General features: G+C 44.5%; 1 protein-coding gene across 1 annotated transcript in view; it reads right to left on the bottom strand.

The window, feature by feature from the left end:
* LOC146857926 (uncharacterized) overlaps nt 1-24,842 on the bottom strand; it is a 61,158-nt gene that overhangs the window by 21,784 nt on the left and 14,532 nt on the right. Inside the window, exons 4-5 of the mRNA XM_085647083.1 lie at nt 22,153-22,356; nt 16,011-16,214 (exon numbers count right to left, since the gene is read on the bottom strand). Of these exons, the coding sequence (XP_085503209.1) occupies nt 16,011-16,214; nt 22,153-22,356 (408 nt within the window). The remainder of the gene's footprint in view (nt 1-16,010; nt 16,215-22,152; nt 22,357-24,842) is intronic.

Raw genomic sequence — 24,842 nt, 5'->3', positions numbered from 1 at the left:
CCAAAAGGTGAATACTGAAGCATACTTGCTATGTTTCTGTTTGGGCTCTGAAGAATTTCTGTTCAATTCAAGAACCATATTAACTCCAACACTTCTGGTACAGCAACTCCTGATTGTCCATTGGCAGTCCTTTCGGAGGACTCTGTCTTTTAAGGTGGTGTTAGGCAAAACGGTTGAGGTACTGGACTAACCTTTAGCCTTTGCAGAGATTCAGCCCAGCATTATGACTGAAATGTTGCAGGCGCTGGTTGCTTGATGTCAGGATTCTTATAATCTCTTAATGAGATGTTGTTAGAATCAGTCTTTCCTCTCTGGGGCAGACCAGCTTCTGAGCGAGCCATTCACTGTGAGGTGCATCATCGCCACAGACCAAGCCCACGCAATCTAACATTTTTGTCCCTTCATTCATATACCTTGGGCTGCAGGTCCCTGAATTTTTTGGTGATGGTGCTACCCATCATCTCCTGCTAACACAGAGTTTTTGTGGACATAGTTAATGAGAGAATTATCTTCCCTTTGGTAGTTTGCAGCGGCGGATTCTTCATGAGGGCGGGGAGGTTGGGGGAATTGCGTGGAGCCTGGAGCCCATGGAGGAGAACAGAACAGGGACCAGAGTGAGGAGGACGTTCGACATGCAGCAAGCAAGGTAAGTGACTTTAAAAAAAAATGTATTTGCCACTCGCCTTGCCTGCATGCACTCACCCACCCGCCACTCAGTTGGACGCCCCAGCGATCCAGGCACTTGCAGCCGCCCCTGGTAGTTTGACTCTTATGTAATCCCAATGCCACATGCTTTCCTCCCACACTGTTTGGGAGAGATGGCGCAACTGGTGGTTCCTGTTGTGCTGGACCACATGAGAGGGGGTCACCTCACTGAAGGAGTTCTGGATGGTTTTGTGGCCGCTAGGCAACTTCGTAGATCTGGTCTTGACACCATGGACTGGGTGGCTTGGTCTATGGACTCTTCCGTGGACCTTCATAGATGTGCCTGGTTGAGCTTCTTGAGCCTCCATGTAGCTTTTCAGACAAGTGTACTGGTTGTGGCTTTTAATGGTTTTCTTCTCGACTGCGCTTTGTACTTACTCTGTTCTGTGCCAGCTCTTCTACACTGTGGGTTGTTGACTTATATGGGGCCTTTTTCTTTTTACATAGTTTAAAAAATCTAACAATCCTAGGGTATGGTTTAATGGAACATCGACACTCTGTCTATTGGCAGATTCTTCACCAGTTCATCACACCCCCCCCCAAATTCTGAGGAGTATGGTATTTTTGATAAGGTTCCTGGTTAGTTATATGCACTGTATTCCTTCGACCTTCACCAATCTCGTTTTTGCCTCAAAGAGTGTGGAAATATTTGCGAGTACTGATGTCATAGTACTGGGGTGGCACCGTATCTCTGATTTCACGTACGTGGAGGTACCGGCTTCGAGTTGGAGCTGTAGAACGACGTACTGTGAAGAATAGACATTTCAGTTCTCCAGATCCAGTCTGGTGGCTGGGGAGATATATGATGGGAGGAATCTTGATTCACCAGAAACATAACTATCTGCACTTCTTTTATTAATTTATTTAACAAATTAAGCACTGGTATTGCACATGAACCTGTTTTGGGAAAGTTCTTTTCAAGGATTTTGAGAACATGGAAAAGGTAGCAAAAATTGAAGAACAACTTGACTCCTACGGTTTAACCACACAAACATTTTAAATCGAAAATGTAATCTTATTGGCAGATGCTTTTTTTTCACCTTCAAGCCATTTAGTGGGTGGGGAACCTGTAGTCCTTGTTTGTGACCACTGAAGTGGAAAATTGCTAAATTACTTAAATAATGAACTAATTAGTTATCTTATGAAGACAAAGGCCAGTGCCTAGGCAGACAATTTGACTTGTGAGTCAAAAGGTAAAAGAGCCATGGAGGGAAAGGAAAAGCAAAATTGGTAGGCTCATATGGACATTATCGCAAACCAGTGCATAATTTGATCCTGTGGTTTCCAGCACTTAATTGTCACCATCGGCACTTATGACAGTGCGCCACATTGTGGAACTTTTTGTCTAATTTAGAGATGAGCACAACAGAAATTGTTTATGAATTCAATGCATATTAAAACTGATTAATACATGCGCCCAAACCATTCTCAAGCTCTGGGGGCCTGGAAGAGCCTGAATTGTAACACTTGTAGGAGTGTGATAGTGGTTGTGTTTGTACTGTCATTGGCAGTGCTGGCAGGGACAATGGGCGGTACAAGCTGCAGGGGCCTTCTGACAAGAGCCCTGGCACTTTTTTAATTTACAAATTAAGCAACACCTTTTCTCTTGCCCAATCGCTGGCGTTTCCATAGGCCAGGGAGCTTTGTTTAGGTGTACCCTCTACTTTCTCCCACCTCGTGTTGAGGTTTGCATGGCTTACAACTGATCCAGTTCTCCATATGCACCCTCAGCCCGCCGGGAAGTATTAGTATCATTGTCCTGTGTACAGGAAAAAGCACTGCAGAGCAGGGTCGAACTGGGACAGAAAATAGGCCCAGGCACCAAAATAAAAGTGGCCCCTGTAGTGTTGCGCTCTAGTCCTCGCGGGCTGTGTGGTTACGTAGCGCGCGAGGACAGCGTCATTGCAGAGAGTGCGCATGCGCGAGTCGGAATAAGACCGCGAGGTCGCGTCTTGCTCGGCGCTCTCCCGCTAATACGGAATAAAGTGTTATTCCTTTATATATATACCTGGCTTTGGCAGCATTTATTCAGGCATTACCCAGCAACATTAGAGTGGCGACGAGGATGGGATTTTGGAGAAATATGTGGTGAGGAAGATTATTAGACCTTAGCCACCACACCTGAAAGCACTGGCCAGCCTGGAAGCCACCACCAGAGACCATAGGAAGGAAGACTACCACCAAGGTGTACAACACGGCGGGAGAGCGTGGCAGAGGCAGCAAGAAGGGACAGAAGCCAACCACAAGGTGAAGTACCAGAAGTTGGGGCAGAGAGCAAGAGAAGAACGGAGAATAACTCCAGTCCAAAGGAACCCTGGCGGAAGCTGCAGTACGCAGAGACAGGAGAGCAGGAGAAGCCCGACAGGATCAGGCGCAAGGTGAGAGCGCGGACGCGCCAGGCAGTCCGAGGGGCCCAGGGGCGGAACCAGAAAGACGCGCCACGATGAGCACGCAGGCATCTTCACTAACGACACCAATCCCGTTTCTGCCGAGACCTGGAGAACCTCAAATGATGTGGGAGGATTGGAGAGAGTACTTCAAGAACTACATTGCAGCCCTAGAAGACGAAAATGGGGAGGCCTTCCCCAGCGCGAGGAAGAAAAGGATCTTCCTGCACAACTTAGGCCCGGAAGGCATAAAGGTCTTTCAGAACCTGGTACCCACACCCAGACTAAACGCAGATGACGACGTATTCGGGCACGCCATAAAAGATCTCGACAACCACTACCGTCCTGCGGTGTGTGTTTCCACTTGACCGGTACAATTTCCGGCAGAGGAAACAAGAAACCGGTGAATCCATAGATGATTATGTGGCAGCGTAGAGAAAGTTGGCGGTGACATGCAAGTATGGAGTCCTGCACGACGAATTCATAAAAGATCAAATAGTCATGCACACCACCAACAAAACAGTGCAAGACAAGTTGTGGGCAAACAGTGAGGCATCGCTTAAAGAAGTAATTGCCATGGTAAAAAAGGCGGAATTGTCAAAAAGGTGTGCTGATGCAGCGAAAAGGGAGACCCTCCAGATGACCATGGTGAACAAGGTGGATGACGCTGAACCACAGGGAAGGAATAAAGCCATGCCGCCTGAAGGGAAAGGACAAAATCAATGGAAAAGGATACCGGGACAAACATGGAGGCAGAATAGAGACAACAATATGACGTACTACAGGTGCGGAAGTCAAGCGCATGCGGCCCAGGACAAACGTTGCCCAGCGTTCCGAGTGAAATGTATGTTCTGCGGCATAATGGGTCACTACGAAAAGGTTTGTCGCCGGAAAACGAAGAGACCAATGGTGAAGTACGTGATGCAGGATCAACAGGAGGAAGAAGAAGAACAAGATGAGGAAGATGGTGTACTATGGTTGGAGTAGCAAGTGCTAGGCATCGAGGGCAAGCGCTCCCGCAAACCGCAATGTGACATGGTAATCGGAGGAGTGAGAATCAAGATAGTAGTAGACTCGGGATCCCCATACACCATCGTCCAAAGAGCAGTGTGGAAGGAAGAATTCGAGCCCAGTTTGGGATCAAGTTTAGAACCACCGGATATACAACCAGTATCGTACAGACGCGAACCCATTCCCATGGTGGGATACAGGAAGTTGAACTTCAAATTTAGAGGAAGAAGAGCGGAGTGCAAATTATACATAGCAGAGAAGGGCCCATCAGTCCTAGGATGGATGGATCAAGGTGACCTAGGGATCAAGTTAGACCCAGGAGGGGACACGCAAGTGCTTATGACAGCTCCCGGGAGCTGGCCGGAACTGGAAGAGATGAAAAGCAAATTCCCGAAGGTGTTTGGCGGGAAAGTTGGCAAACTGGAGAAATTCACACACAAGATTGTACTCAAAGAGAACTCCAGCCCCGTATCCCACAAAGTCCGCAACGTGCCTCTAGCCATAAAAGAAGCAGTACAACTGGAATTACGCAGATTGGAGAAGAATGGAATAATAGAGCCCATAGATAGCTCGGAATGGCTAGCCCCCTTGGTAGTGGCAATGAAACCCAATGGCAAAGTCCGCCTATGTGTAGACCTTCGAGAACTGAACAAGTGCCTAATAGTGGAAAAATTCCCATTGCCGCGCATTGAAGAAATGTTGTCCAAGACGAAGGGGGTAAAGTAGTTCTCCACTATTGACCTTACTTCTGCCTATCACCAGATAGATCTACATCCAACAAGCCGGACACTGACATCCTTCATAACACCCTTCGGATGCTATCAATTCCGCAGAATGCCTTTTGGTCTCGCTTCTGCAGCGGCGGTGTTCCAGAAATTGATGCATCGTCTCTTCAAGGACATCGAGGGTATTCAGTACTTCCAGGATGACATACTGGTGATGGGGACAGACAGGAAAGACCATTATAAGAAGCTAGATAAGGTACTTCGGGTGCTAGAAAACAACGGCCTGACCGCAGAATGGGAAAAGTGCCGACTAGGAATGACGTCCGTCACCTATTTGGGACATGAAATAGGAGGACAGGGCATCACGCCTAAACGCGCAAATGTGAAAGTGATTTGCAATGCTATGGCTCCATCCAACAAATAAGAGGTGAGATCCTTCCTAGGGATGGCAGATTATAGCAAATTTGTGCAACACTTTGCCACCAAGACACACCACCTGCGACAGTTGATAAGGGACAAAACAGCGTTCATGTGGACAGAAGACACACAAAAGGAATTTGAGGCCTTGAAGATTGACATTAGCCAAGCCGTACCACTGCAGGGATATGACCCGCTCGGACTGTCGGTGCTGACGACGGATGCCAGTGAGAAAGGATTGGGAGCAGTCCTCATGCAGGAAAGGAGAGAAGGAACGACGGAGACCCTCAGTTTCACATCAAGATCGTTATCACCCACAGAACAGAAATATAGCGTAATCGAGAAGGAGATGCTAGCGGTGGTGTGGGCCATGGGGAAATTCCGCCAATTCCTATGGGGCACGAGGTTTAAACTCAAAACTGATCACAAGCCGTTAGTCAAAGTGCTCACTTCGAGTGGGCATGCAAGTGCCATTCCACACCACGCATCGCCAAGATGAAACCAAAATTACTTGAGTACAGGTATGATGTAGAGTACATACCGGGGACACGAAACAAAGTAGCAGATTACCTTAGTAGAGCGGCAGCTATGGAAGAAGCTCCCAACCCAGCAACAGAAGATGAAGAAATGGTAGCGGTGATGGAAGATCCAGAAAGAGTGATAAGTAATCAAGAGTGGACCCGAGCGTACGAAGACGATAGAGAGATTAGTGAGGTCAAAGAGAACATAATACATGGATGGCCCGAGAAAAGACGGTTGCGGGAGGCGCTCAGGAAATTCTATGAAGTCAGAGAGGAGCTATCAGTGGGAGACAAAGGGATATTCCTGTACAGAGGTGATAAAGTCATTCCCCCAGCAGCGTTAGTTTCTCGGCTGGTCGCGCTATTGCACGAAGGACATCTAGGAATAGTTAAAACCAAGATGAGAGCGAAGCACATGTACTGGTGGCCAGGAATGGATGTCCAGGTGGAGAGACACGTAAGAGAATGCGATCAATGCCAAAGAGCGGACAAAACGCTGAATCCTTTAAGACCGGCATTGGGAAAATTCACACTACCGAGTGACCCGTGGTAAGAAGTGTCTGTGGACATTCTGGGACCTGTGCTGGACACCCAAGGAACGCCCAAATATCTATGCGTTCTTGTCGACAAGTACTCAAAATGGCCTGAGACACACGTCCAAGAAGTAATGGATGCGGAGACAGTGATTAAGTTCCTAACTTCAGTTTTCCTCAGGGAAGGTATCCCGAGGACCATCATGAGCGACAATGGACCTCAATTCACATCTGAAAAGTGGTACAAGTATGCAGAGAGGAACGGAATCAAAATACAACACACCTCCGTGTATCATCCGTCGAGTAATGGACAGGTGGAATGATTCAATAGAGTCATAATGGGGTCCATCCAAGCAGCCATCATGATGGGTAAAGATTGGGAGAAAGAGATACAGAACATGATATGGGCATTCCGTATTACCCCCACTGGCACAGGGTATAGTCCTTTCCAAATCTTGAGAGGAAGACATCCCTTCACCAAAGACAACGTAACATGGAGAGAAAAGACGATCACCAGCAAATGGTCTCCTGTGGTGGTACAGCACAATCTAGAGAAGGCCCAGAGAATATATACGGAGTACTACAATCAGAGGAGAAAAGGGAAGGCAACAACCCTGGAGAGAGGGGAATGGGTGAGAGTCAGATTAGCTATACGGAAAAGGAAAAGAGACAGCAAATACAGCCCACCTCTACAAGTGAAAGAAGTGTACGATAGGGCAGCATTGCTTAGTGATGCAAACGTGTGGTCCAAAGACCGCATGTCCAAATGTAACAAGATCTTAAGATGGCCCTCAGAGGAGAATGAAAGGACGCAACAAGACCCAAAGCCAAGAGAAAATGAAGGAAGTAACCCCGCCGAAGAAAGGGACATGAGGGCAGAAGGGAGCTGTGAGGAGCATGAAGATCAAGTAACACCTGAGATGGTGGAACAGCTTGGGGAGGAGAGTGTGACCCCGAGGAGAGAAGAACCGGGTACACCGAGAGTCAAGGTGGGAAGCCCTGCAGAGGACGGTAACCCAGAAGCTTCCTCCACTCCGGTAAGGCGCACGAGAGCAGGCAGAGTGGTGGTAAGACCAAACCACTTCCGAGACTTTGAACTAGAGGGAAGCTAAGCAACCGTGAGACTGTATGGACTACATATTCTTTGTTGAATAAAAAGGAGGGAGATATGTAGTGTTGCGCTCTAGTCCTCGCGGGCTGCGTGGTTACGTAGCGCGCGAGGACTGCGTCATTGCAGAGAGTGCGCATGCACGAGTCGGAATAAGACCGCGAAGTCGCGTCTTGCTCGGCACTCTCCCGCTAATACCGAATAAAGTGTTATTCCTTTATATATATACCTGGCTTTGGCAGCATTTATTCAGGCATTACCCAGCAACATTACAGCCCCATTAGTGAATTAGATAGCTAAAAAGTTACCATGTTTGCAAATTGGGTAGTTTTGAATTTGTAAAGGCCTGTTGTGTAATTATTTTGTGAGGTATGGAAGACTGCATGGATTTGAGCTTGTTATAGGAAATGTTTGTTTTAATATCAGGGAAATTAACAGTGAAAACTGGCTTAGCTGTACTTTTACAGTTTGACACCCGAGAGTGCCAAAGCAGTAAAGGTGCAGTAAAATCTAGTGGTTTTCTGGTTTCTACTGAAAAATAAATATTCCTTTTGGTGGTGTTTTATTGGTTATAATCGATTTTCGCTGAACACTGGAAACCCTAATCATGTGCAAATGTTTAAATTCATTGTTAATAAACACAATTAAACAGGATTCTTCAAGCTGTTATCTCAGTCTCCTTGTCTTTGCTCTTCCCTCATGATAATTTTGTCACAGGATTTTAAATGAAAAAATGGAACATATATTACACTGATACAGGATTGCTATAGGGCATGGCCAAATATACAACAAGAGATCTTCAATGTATTTATAATCTAGTGGATGCAAGGAAAATGTGAAACCCAAAGGAAAAGGAGTAGTTTATTTTCCTTAGTACATCAAAATTATTCCAGAACTACAACTACTTCATTTCCATACTACTTTTTTCACTACCCGCAGCCCATATTGGTTTTCCAGGGGGTCGCTTGTCTTCTGCCCGTGCTCAACCCCCACCAATGTAAGAAAATGCGTTATTAGTTGGGAAGGATGTGGGCACTTCTCAAGTAAAAGTCAGCAACCTTACGTCTACTGGGAACCAAGGGCCATATGTATCAAAATAGAGTTTTGCGATTCTCAAATTGCGATTTTCAGCGAATCGCAATTTGAGAATCTCAAAATGCAATGTATGTGGGATTTGCTAATAATTTTGCAAATCCCACATATTCCTTATTTGCTAATCGCAAAATGAGATTCGCCAATAAGGAATACCTTCCCATTCATTCCTATGGGATAGGAGGCCCATAGGAATGAAAGGGAAGGCATTCTCAATTTGCGATTAGCAATTAGAGAATCGCAAATTGAGAATGCAATTTCAAGGGTGCCAGGGTGTCAAAAAGACACCCTGTTGCACCCCTGATATGTGCATGTGTGCACATGTGGCACACATACATGCCCTAAGAGCATGTATGTGCACCACATGGCACTTTAAAAAATGCAAAATAGTGCATTTTTAAGTGAAATCGCAATTTACCACCAACTTGAAGTTGGGGGTAATTTGCGATTCCTTAAGGCCAAATCGCACTTTCTTTTGTGCTTCTTACATTGCATTTAAGGAATCGCAATTTGTGATTCCTTTAAATGCAATCGCAAAATAGGGAATCACAAAATTTGCAATTCCTTATTTTGCGAGGGGATTTTTGTGTGATACATTGCACACTGCGAATTTCAGCGATCGCAAATTGGCTTCATACATATGACCGTGTTGTAGCACTTGGCTCTCTCAGGGTAGTGAGGCAGAGTAGTCCAACGCCTATTCAGGGAAGGTGGTGTGGGCTAGTACCCCCAGTCCGCAGGTACGCAACGAACAACACCCAATAAATTATAGTCCAGTGAGTGCTTTTAAAAGTACTTTAATATGCACACACTACTTAATACTATTATTTACAGATATATTCAAGTAGACATGTGGAAATGCCTATGGGGACACCCTACTAACATTTCAGTCCTCTAGCAAATCTTGAATGCTAAGACTATGATACGGCCTACATACACTAGATACAGTATAAGGGGATGTTGTTATCAAATGGCAGACCTACTAGCTTTGTCAGGGTGTCACCACATTAATCAAAGTAGAAACATCCTACCAGACCAATGCATAACCATTAAAACTGCTGAGGAGGGTACCACCTTACAGTGGCATTCTTTAGAACAGGTAAAGTCCTGCAAGCTTTATTAAGGCACACAAAGTATCATTGTCAATGTCAATAAAATATTGCAATAAAATATGTGCATGAGTCTTTCTATACTTTCAACATGCTGCAAGCGCAGCCTTAGGACTGACCAACAGGAATGTCCAAACTGCAGTAGGAGCCCCAAATCCCCCACGGCCTGTGCCGGCTCTCAGCATGCCCGGCACAGCTCCTTTTTGCCATACAGGAGCTGGCTCCACCTTAAGCTCCACGAGGGAGCAAAACAGACCATCTTCCTGCCCGCAGTTAGCACAGATGGGAGACTTGAGGCCAGGCACCCCGCTCTCTCCAAGACATGCGGTGCAGGAGAAGCACCCAGACTAATCTCCTCTTTGTGGTCCCTAGGAAAATGGGGACCTCCAATGGCCAAATAGGCATAGAGAGCTGTGGCACTTATTTTGCCTTCCATTGTGTCAGCTCTAGGAAGATGGCGGCCTCTATGTGTGACAGGACACATGAGGAAAGGGCTCTATGTAGGAGGCCCCCAAACATCAATTTGTCTTTGCTGCTCCAACCTCAGATGCCCTTGGCCCTCCTTGGGAGTTCAAGAAGCTCCTAGAGCAGACGGCTTCTCATGCCCGGCCCCCCTCAGGATTGAGCTTCTTTTGCCGTTTTCTCAGGACCTGTTTGGACGCTTTTGGAGTCCTTTTGTTCCTGAAGGCCCCCTCTAGCCACCAGGTGGGGTGGTGTAATTTTGTAATGCTGTTTTTCTGTATAGGAGAGCAAACTTTCCTAGCGCAATTAACATTGGAAATGATCTCCCCCTCTCTTTTTCTTGACACCCACTTGACGGATCAGTATGAAACTTTACATGAAGGAGTCAAAGTGGATGATTTTTTGGGGAAAGTTCTGTGCATATTCATTAAATGGTGCTTAAGTTATTAAAGAAATCAAAAATGCCTTAAATATGGAATGTCTAACCTCACTAGAATGACACAGTGGCAATCACCACTGTGGTATATTTATGTAACACAGAAACAAGGCCACTAGAATTATGTGGCAGGAGACTTCAACTTTAACTTTATTCGGTTTCAGAAAAATAAAACCATAAAAGTTATCCATACAAGAAAATTTCTTAAGATCAACATAATTCATCACAGTAAAAATACATTTCACGACAATCCTAGAGATTAAAAATACGGTACAAGAATTCAGATACCCATAGTCAGTGTCCGTAATTTACAAACATACCAGAAAGTTTAACCGGTCCCAGGCCTTTGCATATAATTTAAAAATCAACTTGGATTATGGCCCTTATTATTGATTAATCAAGATATAAGCCATGGCCCTTATTAGTGTTTAGTCAAGACAGGCCCTAGACTTTACCACAGATTTCAGATAACCAAGGACAAAAAAAATACATTCATCCTTAAGCAGTTGTAAGTACAGGAGAGCTGGGCGAGCTTGTTTAAAATCCATCCTCTTTAATATTGGCACAGTAAAACACTTTCGGGGGACCTCATAAAATTAGCAAAATAGTACAAAGTGTAGCAGATCCTGTGGAGACTCTCCGTTGCAGCCACAGGGTGCTCACAACTGCCCTCTACTACTCCCCCTCGGTATCGCGAGCAGGAGGTGAAAGAGATCCAGGCGAAACCTGGTCAATAAAAAACTTTCATAAATTGTAAAAAAAAAAAAAACAGGAGATAAGGCTCAGCTAGTGACATTGTCTTCAACATAAAAAAATTACGTACACTGGATTTGCGCAGTTCCAGCTCTTCCCTCTCCAATTCCCATAGACTGCCAAAGACTCCCTTATTATTCCCACATCCTGTTTGGTTATACGTTCAGGATTGGTGTACAGTTCACCTCATCCCAACCTTTCAAGGCTACTCTTGATATACTTAAGCCAAGGTATACTAAGCGCGTGATCAAGGGACATACACTCTTTTAAGATCGTCTGGCTCAATATTAATTCCTTGCTCAGCCAAGTTTTTATCCAGAATGTTAGGAGACAGAGTACCAGGATATCGCTTAAATAAGGCACCCCTAGTTCCTCGTGTACAACGATATTAGATGAGCCATGAGGAACACCCACAAGACGCTTCAAGAAGTTGTTCTCCACTACCTGGATATCGTCTGTAGTGACGTGCCCCCATATTTTGCTTCCATAGGAAGCTGTCGCTACACTGTTGGCTTGGTAAATCTTCAACAGTGCTGCAATAGGTCTGTTTCCTATCCTAGAAGCAAAGTTGAAGATGGCCGCATTCACCCGCACCAGATCCCCCTTCTTTCTTTGTTTAAGTGGGCCCCATTTCACCTGGGCATCCAATATGACCCCCAGGTATGAGAAAACGTCTGTGCGGGGTGCCTTAGCCGAACCTACCTGCAACTGAAAATATTCTTTTGGGGGCGTGTCCCCACTTGCATGACATAGGATTTAGAATCGTTGACAGATAAATCCCGCTCCGACATAAAAGTGGGTTTATAATCCCCTGGCAGTCCTAGATAGAAGGACTGCATCATCCGCATAGAGTAGCACAGGTAGACCACGTTGGCCTACATGCGGATAATCAACCCCTGTTGATAAAAGGGCTTTATCTAAGTTATTAATATAAAGATTAATCAAAAAGGGGGCCAAAATACACCCTTGGCATACGCCTCTTTTAATATCAAAATTCCGTGACACGCGTAGGTCCTGCGATAATCTAACGTTGGCCTCGGTTGCACGATGGAGGTCTTCTAAAAAATGAACGATGTTGCTGTCCACCCCTATATCTTTCATGGACTGCCACAATTTGGTCCTATTCACACAATCAAACGCGGAGGATAAGTCCATGAAAGCTAAAAAAATAGTGCCAGATTGTGCAACCATGTATTTGCTAAGAATCATTATAAGGTTAAGGCTCTGGGCTACCGTGGACCGACCTGGGTGGAACCCATACTGAACATTGGATAGTATATCATGTTCCTCTGCCTGCCCAATTGGTCAATCTGTCTAAAAGCACCCGGCCCACCACCTTGACCACCAAATCCAGCAACAAAATTGGTCTATAACAGTGTGTGCTATCACGGTCACCCTTTTTAAAGACTGGCACAATGGTCGAAGTGGCCCAGGACTCAGGGCATCCGGTCCTTGCCGCCGCATTAATTACGGCAAAAAGTACTGGGGCCCAGAAAGAGGGGTCAGATTTAAAAAGGTCCGGGGGGATGCTGTCCAGTCCCGGGGCTTTATTACTTGTCAGCCCAGCAATACCCCCCTCGACCTCCCCTAGCCCAAATGTCATTATAGGGGCAACTTCTTCTCGACTTGACTCAAGGGGCAACGTGGGAGGCTCTCAAATATTGTTCTAAAATGAAGCACCCTTTCATCCTCTGTGATGTGTGCACCTAAGGCACTACCTTCAGCATGCTCTAAAAAGGGGGTGTTGATAATGCCCCAAAATCATTAGCTATTCCTCAGGGTACTAGCCTCGGTCAGCTCCCTCCAAGCGTCCTCTTTCAGAGCAGACTTGCGTTTAGCCAGTTTCACCTTATAATCCTTACGACATGCTCCAACCAAGATCTGATCTCTTGGGCTCCTGTTAAGGGCTTCTGCAGTTTTTTTGCCGCCATCGAGCAAGAAGAATCAAACCATCTAGGAGTCGAGACGACTGTCCCACATGACGGGGTGCTTAAAAGGTCACTTACTCTAGCAGAGATAATATTAAAAGTGCTAATAACCTCCCCCGGAGGTGTGTGCTGCGAGATGCACGTAGCTAATTCGCTAGCGCATGATTCTGTAACCGATTTATAGAAGGCAGCTGGTAAAATCTGTGTCCACTTTAGCCTTCTTCTGCCATCTATCGCTCTCATTAACCCCTTTTGCTCAACTCTCCTTTTACATATCAAAAGTGACCTGCAAAGTTCAACACGCAAAGGGTTGTGATCACTAAAGGCACTTTCTTGTATAATAAAACCACAAATGAGGAAAGTAAAAATTATGAAATTAAAATAAAATCAATAATTGTGCCACCCCCTCTCCCTTTAAAGGAGGGAACAACTGCCTTACTGCAAGGATCATTTAGTGACATGAGGGAAGTTAAGTCAAATTTGTGTAGGAGATTATTCAGAACATCCACCTGGGCAGAGTGCTCAAAATGCATCCCACTCACGCGAGGGCAACCTAGATCAGCCAGTCTTGTGGCCATGGGGTCACCACATGAGTGTAAGTTAAAGTCCTCTGTGATCATAAGGGGTCGAGTAAATTATGCAATAAGAAAAGCCAAATCATGTAGCACGATGCAACACATTTTGTAATAGTATTACATTATTATTTTATCATTTTTAGATCTCGCGCCTAGCGCTGCAGTACGCAGACCTGCTCGCACAGCGCGAGACCTCATGTAGGGGGTTCTGAAAGCTGACCACACGCTTGTGCGTGTGGTTTTGCTTTCGCCGGCTGCCATTGGCTTTAGCGTGTTTTAAAAAAAAACCAAGGAAGGCAGTTGGGCAAAGGCGCACGTACCGCCTTTGCTCCACCCATTCCCATCGGTGTCTATTACGCGCAGCAGCGCGCATTCGCCTCGCTGCCGCACTCCCTCGCCCCCGCTCCTCTGTGGTGCACGCGCACCACTGGTTTTGATTCCCGCTCCTCTGTGGTGCGCGCGCATCACTGGTTTCGATTCCGTGCTTGTTTTTTTTGCTGGCTTGGGACGTGCATTTTTTTTATTTTGTAACAATGTTTATTGTACATTTTGTGTGTTTCCACGTTAAAATGCTGTTGCGTATGCTGACAACAAACTCTTGTGCTTAGTGTTGCGGGGCAGGATGTCTGAAAACCAAAACACAGATTGCCAGCCTTTGTGTGGAACCCGTCCCCGCCGGCAAAATCAAAATCAGGAGAGCACCAGGAGTTGATAGCGTAGCGGACAGTAATAGAAAAAAAGTGCAGAAAGTGGCTTACATGCACTATAGTAAGTGAAGTGCAATATATGGAATGTTTGGTACCTTGTTTTCTTACAGTAGATTTAGCACTATATTATATTGTATTACATTGAGCTCTTAGGTGTTAGTTGACCCAATGTGCCCACATCTGATGGGTGGGAAGTATAGCACGGCGCGTCCCTTTGGGCACCTACTGCACCATATACTCCCATACGCTGCTTGCAGGAATTCTCTGAAATAACCCTTTTCCTCCCCAAGAATTATGGGCTGTCACTGCCTATGTCTACCATGCCCTCGGGGGTTGCTATGGTGACATTACTTGGTCAAGGGGCAGTCCGAAGAGTGGATGAAGTACGGTGGACCCGTGGTCCAGAAGTCCCTGACCTCCTATTTTCTCCTGTGTCCACGTGCTGGTTCCCTAACGTCAGAACGACCCCTCAACCAGGTAGCACAGAGATACCCGGCTGCACCCAGCAAGCCTCATTCTGGCCGAGGAGCACAATCTCATAGTCTGGTCACAGCTGGCAGCCAGGGCGCTGTAATATTATTATACAAAATATTACCACAAAGCAAGTGGTTAGTGGCTTGGTCGCTGCGCCGCTATGTGCCCATCTGCCAGCGGCTCAGATTGCCTTAATGAGTCAACACAAAATTTAGCGACTAACGACAGCCGCAGACGGTTTTAGTTTTTTGCCAAAACGGAAGACATGTCATAACTTTCCTGCGTGTTACATACTTCTCAAAATAGCCCTCGTAGGCTGCTCCTCGTATTTCTTAGCTGCCCATGGCGCTGAAGGCCCAATAACAACGCCCTCAGCGTAACCTTGTTACCGCTAGGGGCGCCATTTTCTGTTGTAGCTCCTCCATCCACCACTTTCCTCGTACACCCTCATGGCCGCGTCCGCCCTTCCACGCTGAAAAAACCCCTCTGCAGTTGCTGTGGAGACGCAGCACTTTAGTGTTCCATTTTCGATTAACATCGTAGGGAACGTTTTTGGTTAATAAAATGTCCCTCATGCGCAGGGAGCAATGCACTTAGTCAGTCTCAGAATATCAGCTGACTGAGAGGGATGCCGGTGTTGCGAAAAACCTAAGCTGTGTATCCCAAAACTCCCTATTTATTATCTAAAGGTAAAGTTACCTAATATTTTAAGGCTAAAGCTTCACATTCTTCATTAAACCCAGAATGAGCAAATGTTATCTTAAGCTTCTGTATCGTATCATAAAAGTTACATGAGGAATGTTATTGTAGTTACCAATGCTTATTGACATTGCAAGTACCAATGCTTGTTGATATGAAAGCTCAATGCAAATTGTCAATGCACGTTTTAGACACCTGCCAACTGCCTTGTTGCAAAACGTGTTATGCTGAGTAGAGCCGCTTCAGGGCACGTTTTAACAGCTATTCTGGAAACACATGTGAACTGCCTTACCGAACGCGTGCCTCAACAACTATTTAAACCCCCACCCGCCAGGTCCAGATGCTTCGCTTCTCGAAAGCGTACCTACCTGTCTCCGTTAGTGTTGATCCTCGGAAACCGGCATCTTGCTTCAGTGCCCAGCAGTTGAGAGATCCATCCAGTGGAAGGCATCCGGCCGGCTCTTCGCTCGCCTGGCGCCTCACTTCCGGATCCTGTCACCTCTCGCAATTCCCTCATCAGAAGTCTTCCGGCTGGCTTCCCTTCCTCTCGTCTGGAAGATCCCCTTGATTTCCTGCAAGAAACAAAAAGAGAAGAGTCATCAACAAAGACGGTTGCTCAGCAACCCTTCGAGAGATTCTCGGTAACATTTATTTTTAGCGCTGCTAAAAGCCCCGGTAAGAGTTCTTATTTTGTTAAAAAAAATGTTAACGTTTGGAACTTCCTGAAAACGAAATCTTAAGACTTCCGAAAGACAGTTTAAGGAAGAATTAAAAATAACAAGGAAGATATATCTTTTGGGGCTATTGTGCTGAACGTTGGTGAACAAGTTAATGACTTTAAAGGAACTGGAATTATTAATCTCAAACTCTGAGCAGGATTGACACTGTTTAATTTGAAACAGAGTTTTATCTTTTGTTTGTTGTTTATTTCTTTTTTGACCCCCTTTTAGAAACACAGCCTGGAACTGAATAAGGTACGAAAATTTCAAAGTGAAAGTTAAAAGAGATCTAGATAATTCTAAGTACTCTATGTAAAGAAAACCAGTATAACCATGTGTTTATTTTTCTGAAAGGGCAAATAAGTTGTACAGAAAAGACTTGCCAAGTATTGAATCCAGGAAGTGCGCAAAACATTTGAGTTCTTCATTTTTTGGGTATGTTTAACTATTGATTAGTATGTGGCACATTTTACATTGGGCTATTGTTCTTACCTAACAATAATTAGGCTTGCAGAAAAGTCACAGTATGTATTATTTCTTATAGGCTCTACCGAGATTTTTGACTGGGAAAGTATCTGAGACCCAAGTATCCCCTTCCAGAGAGAGTCATATGCCAGAACCAGTTCCAGAACCCAACAGCAGGCTCGGAGTGTTTTGTCTCTCTCTCTCTCTCTCTCTCTCTCTCTCTCTCTCATTCCCCCCTTCCCCCGGGAATCAAACTGAATTGCAGACGCATTCAAACCTTGCTGTTCAGGTTGGTTTCAGGAGGAGTGAGGGATCACCAGCATCAAGAAGGGAACACATCAGAGCACAGGTGGGTGACTTCGCAACAGAAACGAAGACCCCAGTTCCTTTTTGATCCTGCACCATGGCGAATGGAGAAGAGACTCTAGACCCTTCCCAGTTAACTTCTTTGGTCCGCAAACTCACAATAGAGATGAACAAATTAAAACAGGAGAATCAGACCCTTAAATACGAACTTGATAAAACCAGAACTGGTTTCACTAGTTGGAGAGAATCTGACCCAGGGCCTTTTAAACCAGTTATCTCTCCTGCTAAATTCAATCCTCATTTTGATTTACCTTCAGCAACTTCTGGGACAAGCTCGGAACGAAATCTCCAGGTTACTATAGTCTCTCCCAGTCCAGTTCCATTAGCCAACCCAGAACGTTTCACAGGGGACAGTAGTCATTATTCAACTTTTATGAGCCAATGTCAATTACATTTTATGTGCAAACCACAGATGTTTACTACAGATACTTCTAAGGTTGCATTTATCATTTCATATTTAGGTGGTGGCGGCTGCAAATTGGGCTATGCCTCTAGTTGATACAAATGATCCTTTACTACATAATCTCACTGCTTTTAAAACAGCTATGTCTGGTTTATTCGCTAAACATGTCTTCATTCATGCCTCAGAAAACGAACTATTAAACCTTTGTCAGGGTTCGAAAGATCTTATAACTTATGTCACAAATTTTAACAGTCTGTTGTCGGAAACACATTGGCCAGAGAATAATAGAATTTCTTTGTTTTATCAGGGTCTTCGAGATGACCTTAAAGACTCTTTAGCCCATATTGTGAATCTACCAGACGATTACACTGAGTTCTTAGACTGAGTAGTTAAACTTGATCACCGGTTAGGTGAACGCAAAAATGAGAAACCTAGAGGAGATTTTAGAGCTTTACATTTTGAAGTTGAAAAGAAAGATTTGGAGGATAAAAATACCCATCAAGAACCTATGCAGATTGATGTTCTGAAAGGCCCCCTTTCTGCAGAAGAAAAAGAATGCAGGAGAAAGGGTAACCTATGTCTCTACTGTGGTAAAGCAGGACATTTTGCCAAGGACTGTCAAATTAAGCCTAATAAAAGAAGGACAGTTGCAGCAAGCGATTCAAAAATAGGAGAATCGGAAAACTAGTTTTCCCGGGGAAAGTTGAGATCGTTTCTTCGGGACCAAAAGTTGTTGAGATCTCCCATTATGCTACAAATGTTTTAACAGGCACCCCAAAGCACTTGACACTTAGATTAACCTTCATAATCACCACACAGCATAGACACAGCTTAGCTGTAATGATTGACTCAGCTATGGGTAACTTTTTTGATCTAGAATTAGCAAGTAAGTTAGGAATAGCACGAGTTCCAAAATCTGAACCAGAGGTTGTCAGGGCGGTTGATGGATCAGTTTTGTCTTCTGGACTAATAAAATTTCATACCAAACCACTAACTATTGTAGGTGAGAACGGACACACTGAGGAAACAATGTTTGATCTCATTGATACACCAACTTTTGGCGTTATACTAGGAATTCCCTGGCTGGAACAGCATAATCCCAAAATTGACTGGGTTAAAAGAACAGTTACCTTAGACTCAGCGTATTGCAGAAACCATTGTTATCAGGTTACTCAAAACTCAATTCCCCCTTTGTTTTGTTCAGCTGTAGTACCAGATGCTCCTCAACTACCCAAGGAATACCAAGAATTTTCAGAAGTCTTTGACCCAGTCCAGGCAACCAAATTACAACCACATAGGATATATGACTGCAGAATAGACCTGATTCCTGGTGCAGTCTTGCCCTGTAGCAGAATATACGCCTTGACAGAACCAGAAAACCAATACCTAAAAACCTATCTGGAAGAACTCCTTGAAAAAGGGTTTATAAGACATTCCACATCACCTGTCTCCTCGCCGCTCTTTTTTGTGTCTAACAAATCTGGCGATTTGAGAGCGTGTATTGACTATCACGCCGTGAATAAAGCAACAATCAAGAATCGTTATCCCCTACCATTGATTCCAGTTTTAGTGGATCAAGTTAAGGGTTCTAGTATCTACACTAAGCTTGATTTGCGCAGCACATACCATTTAGTGCGGGTCAAAGAAGGTGACGAGTGGAAGACCGCATTTCACACTAAATACGGTCTTTATGAGTATACTGTAATGCCATTCGGCCTCTGCAATGCCCCGGCCGCATTTCAGTATTTCATCAACGAGGTCTTGCATGATTTATTGGATGTTTGTGTCATAGTTTATATTGATGACATTTTAATTTTCTCGAAAACTGTGGAGGAACATCCTACTCATGTTCCCTCTGTTTTACAGAGACTAAAAGACAATTCTTGATATGTGAAACTTGAAAAATGCGTTTTCCTTTTCCATACCCAAAAGGTTGAGTTCTTAGGTTACTGGCTCTCTCCTGAGGGTATAACTATGGATCCTAAAAAGATTGATGCTATTTTAAATTGGCCCACTCCATCTTCTGTTAAAGATACTCAACGGGTATTAGGATTTGCCAATTTTTACCGGCGTTTTATATCTAACTTCTCAGACAGTGTGACACCAGTCACCCAGTTGCCAAAAAAGGGGGTGAAATTTCAATGGAATCCTGATGCAGAACAGGCTTTTACTAAACTAAAGCAAGCCTTTACTTCAGCACCCATCTTGATTCATCCAGACCCTGGCAAACCATTCTTTGTAGAAGTGGATGCTTCTCAAACTGCCTTAGGAGGAGTTTTGCTACAAAAAGATTCAACAACTGGACGCCTTCATCCTATTGCCTTTTATTCTCGTAAGGTACTAGATGCAGAGCAAAATTACACGATTGCTGAACGAGAATTATTGGCAATAAAAGCGGTGTTCCTCGAATGGAGACACCACTTGTTAGGAGCCAAGCATACTATCACTATATTCTCAGACCACAAGAATTTAGTTTTTCACAACTATCAAGGCATTGACTCCTAGACAAATACGCTGGTTACTATTTTTCAGTGAATTTGACTTTATCATAACATATCGTCCTGGTCAAAAGCAACTTTTATCAGATACTCTCTCAAGGTTAGTTTGCGATAAATGATCAGACGAAAAACCTGATTCACCAAACATTATTCCATCTGAAAAGATTATAGCCATGACTCAAGCAGATTCATTTTTAGCTCAGGTTAAATCACATTCTTAGAATTAGGACCAACAAAAATGGCTTTCACAAAAAGCAAATTCAATTTGCGAAGGATACTTCTTTCATAAAGACAGAATGTTTATTCCACAGAAAGACTTACAGCAGCAGGTCCTAAAATGGAATCATGATTCTAGTACAGCAGGGCATCCTGGGGTAAATAAAACCTTGGAATTATGCCAGAGATATTTTTGGTGGCATAACATTAGTCAGGACGTCCAACAATACATAAATTCTTGTCCAGTTTGTGCTAGACAAAAGTCATCCCATCAGTCTCCCACGGGGCTTTTAAAGCCATTACCCATACCACCGTGTCCTTGGCATACAATCAGCTTAGATTTCATCACTGATTTACCAAATTCTCATAAATTTACTACAATCCTGGTAGTTGTCGACCAACTATCCAAAATGAGACATTTCATTCCTTTGGTCAAATTACCATCTGCAATCAAATTTAGTGAAAACTACATGGCCTGCCCAGTAAGATTGTTTCCGACAGGGGCCCTCAATTTGTTTCCAAATTTTGGAATCAATTGTGCAAAAATTTAAATATTGAAGTTGCCCTATCTTCTGCCTTCCATCCACAAACTGATGGCCCGATAGAAAAACTAAATCAGTATCTAGAACACAGTTTGCGATGTCTAACATCTACAGTATCAGCTAATTGGGATGACGTTTTGCCCTTAGCGGAATTCTCTTACAACAATAGTTATCATTCCGCTCTAGGTTGTTCACCTTTCTTTTTTATTTCTGGCACGCATCCACGATCTCTCCCAACCATCCTCCCAGATGCCTTTCACACTATGCCAGCTGTAACTGAAAGGCTACGTCTTTTACAAGAACTACAGGAACAGGCCAAGCAAAGTTTAGCCAAAAACAAGTTAAAAATGAAACTGACAGCTGATCAGCATAGAAATCCAACACCAGCTTATAAAATAGGAGACTTAGTCTGGTTGTCTACAAGAAATATTCAGATCGATGGACCAAAGAAACTTAAACCAAGATTTATTGGGCCGTATCCAATAGAAAAAGTTCTAAATCCAGTTCCTATCAGACTAACGTTACCTAAAGATTTTGCAATCCATCCGGTATTCCACATTTCCCGATTAAAACCACATGACCCTTCCACACAACAGGATAATCCACCCCCACCAATCGTTGTGGGTGACCACATTGAATTTGAGGTAAATCGCATTCTAGATGCAAACCGTATTCGTGGTCATTTGTATTACCTAATTGATTGGAAGGGGTACGACGCTTCAGAACGTTCATGGGAACCTGAAGCACTTGTACATGCCCCACGCCTTGTTAGATCCTTTCATGCATTACACCTAGAAAAACCTTGCCCAATTAGACGACCTTTGGGGGGGATAACTGTCGCGAAAAACCTAAGCTGTGTATCCATAAACTCCTTATTTATTATCTAAAGGTAAAGTCACCTAATGTTTTAAGACTAAAGCTTCACATTCTTCATTAAACCCAGAATTAGCAAATGTTATCTTAAGCTTCTGTATCTTATCATAAAAGTTACATGAGGAATGTTATTGTAGTTACCAATGCTTAGTGACATTGTAAGTATTGTAGTTACCAATGCTTATTGACATTGTAAGTACCAATGCTTGTTGATATGAAAGCTCAATGCAAATTGTCAATGCACGTTTTAGACACCTGCCAACTGCCTTGTTGCAAAACGTGCTATGCTAAATTGAGCCGCTTCAGGGCACGTTTTAACAGCTATTCTGGAAACACGTGTGAACTGCCTTACCGAACGCGTGCCTCAACAACTATTTAAACCCCTACCCGCCTAGTTCCGATGCTTTGCTTCTCGAAAGCGTATCTACCTCTCTCCGTTCGTGCTGATCCTCGGAAACCGGTGTCTTGCTTCAGTGCCCAGCAGTTGAGAGATCCATCCAGTGGAAGGCATCCGGCCGGCTCTTCGCTCGCCTGGCGCCTCACTTCCGGATCCTGTCACCTCTCGCAATTCCCTCATCAGAAGTCTTCCGGCTGGCTTCCCTTCCTCTCGTCTGGAAGATCCCCTTGATTTCCTGCAAGAAACAAAAAGAGAAGAGTCATCAACAAAGACGGTTGCTAAGCAACCCTTCGAGAGATTCTCGGTAACATTTATTTTTAGTGCTGCTAAAAGCCCCGGTAAGAGTTCTTATTTTGTTAAACATTTTTTAACGTTTGGAACTTCCTGAAAAAGGAATCTTAAGACTTCTGAAAGACAGTTTAAGGAAGAATTAAGAATAACAAGGAAGATACATATTTTGGGGCTATTGTGCTGAACTTTGGTGAACAAGTTAATGACTTTAAGGAACTGGAATTATTAATCTCGAACTCTGAGCAGGATTGAGACTGTTTAATTTGAAACAGAGTTTTATCTTTTGTTTGTTGTTTATTTCTTTTTTGACCCCCTTTTAGAAACACAACCTGGAACTGAATAAGGTACGAAAATGTCAAAGTGAAAGTTAAAAGAGATCTAGATAATTCTAAGTACTCTATGTAAAGAAAACCAGTATAACCATTTGTTTAGTTTTCTGAAAGGGCAAATAAGTTGTACAGAAAAGACTTGCTAAGTATTGAATCCAGGAAGTGCGCAAAACATTTGAGTTCTTCATTTTTTGGGTATGTTTAACTATTGATCAGTATGTGCCACATTGTACATTGGGCTATTGTTCTTACCTAACAATAATTAGGCTCGCAGAAAAGTCACAGTATGTTTTATTTCCTATAGGCTCTACCGAGATATTTGACTGGGAAAGTATCTGAGACCCAAGTATCCCCTTCCAGAGAGAGTAATATGCAAGAACCAGTTCCAGAACCCGACAGCAGGCTCGCAGTGTTTTGTCTCTCTCTCTCTCTCTCTCCCATTACTCCCTTCCCCCGGGGATCAAAGTGAATTGCAGGCGCAGTCAAACCTTGCTGTTCAGGCTGGTTTCAGGAGGAGTGAGGGATCAGCAGCATCAAAAAGGGAACACATGGGAGCACAGGTGGGTGACTTCGCAACAGCCAGCCGCGCTGACGGGGCTGTGACCGACAGGCTGCACAACTCCAGTGAGTCCAGTCGAGTCCCCGGCACTGCCGCTTCTGACCGACCTCAATTCCTGTTCCAGGAGGTCGTGAGGCCACATCTCCCCCACGGCGCCAGCCTGTAATATGCAGCTGGGTCTCGGTATTTTTATTGGGCAGTCAGAGTGAATCACAGCCGCGCAGGCTCCGGCGCAAGCGGGCGGCCGCGGGAATTTGGCAGCAGGCAGGCAGATATTGTGACATTGTAGCACTGTCCGAGGAGTCTGAGAGCACACAGAGTGATCTTTAACTGTTGAGCTGCTGCTGGCAAGTGAAGTGTCTGCTGCGGCCCGTTGTGCTCTGTCCACAGTCTGTGTGAGAGGCGCTGGCGTGCACTAGCACCTGGCGTAGTGGGCAACCAGTTTCAGTGGTGATCTCAGCAGACTGCGGTGACGGTCAGTGGCAAATGCGTGACAATGCATTTCAGTGGGGTGATGCGGGAACACCACACTGAAATGCGTTAGCGTCACGCCTGATGCGTGATACTTGGCAGGCCTGAACAAATGATAAACCGGGCTTCATCTTTTAACATTCCAGACGCTCCCCCCGCTCTTGTTGGGCCAGTGTGCAACAGTGATTGTTTAGTTTTGCGGGGTGAATCCTTGTACACCTCTTTAAATTCACTTAAAGAGGGGGAAGAAATAGCTACTGGAGCTTGTGAATACAGTACTGTATTGCCCGTACAAGACTTCCTCTCAATTTCCTTCTCAAGAACAAACTGCCTGCGAGCCGATCTCAGCATGTGTGCTGCTGCTACCACCTTTCCTCCGGAGGGGAATCCTTGCTGCTGCCCTGCAGCCTTTCCCTAGCTCTTGCATGGCTCTCATCCAGCGCTCCGTGTCGGCCTGGATGAAGGGGAAAGGTGAGGCCCCACTGCTTCAAGGCAGGAACACATTGTCTAGTATCTGTAAATAAAACTGCAGTGGCTAGTCAGCCGTCTCTCTGCCATTCTACTGCTCTCTTGCATGCATCCCATAGCTCAGGCACTTCTGCGACCTGGTACCTAGCTGACCGCCACGTCCTATTTAGTGCTGAATAACTATTTTTGTGTGATCGAAAACTAGTTTAGAATTTTGCTTCCGAACTCTCATGATAATCCGGTTGTGGGTAAGCTAGCATGGTTTTTCAGAATTGGCAATAAATCACCACAGACCAGCAGTTACTCTAGATTGTGAAATACCAGTTGACCCTTCCCTTTTGTAATAATCCCACCACCACTGTCCCGCTGCCACAAAAATCTTAGTGACAGAGGTGAATTTGCAGTGCAATAGGTCTTGCATTACTGAAAGTTTGAGCTATTGGCTTTGCAATTAATAATGCAACAACAATAGCTCAAACTTTCAGTAATGTGAGACCTATTGCATTGCAAATGCTTGTTAAACTTGGAAACACTTTCTGGGTCTTGGTTGCATTACATTAGTACAAATTTAACTCTCAAGTATATCAGTAGGCAACAGAAAGG

This window comes from Triturus cristatus, chromosome 3_2 (genome assembly GCF_964204655.1).
Source record: "Triturus cristatus chromosome 3_2, aTriCri1.1, whole genome shotgun sequence".
Lineage (NCBI taxonomy): Eukaryota > Metazoa > Chordata > Amphibia > Caudata > Salamandridae > Triturus > Triturus cristatus.
Note: the sequence above shows the minus strand (reverse complement) of the source record. Positions and strands in the feature narration are given on the sequence as shown.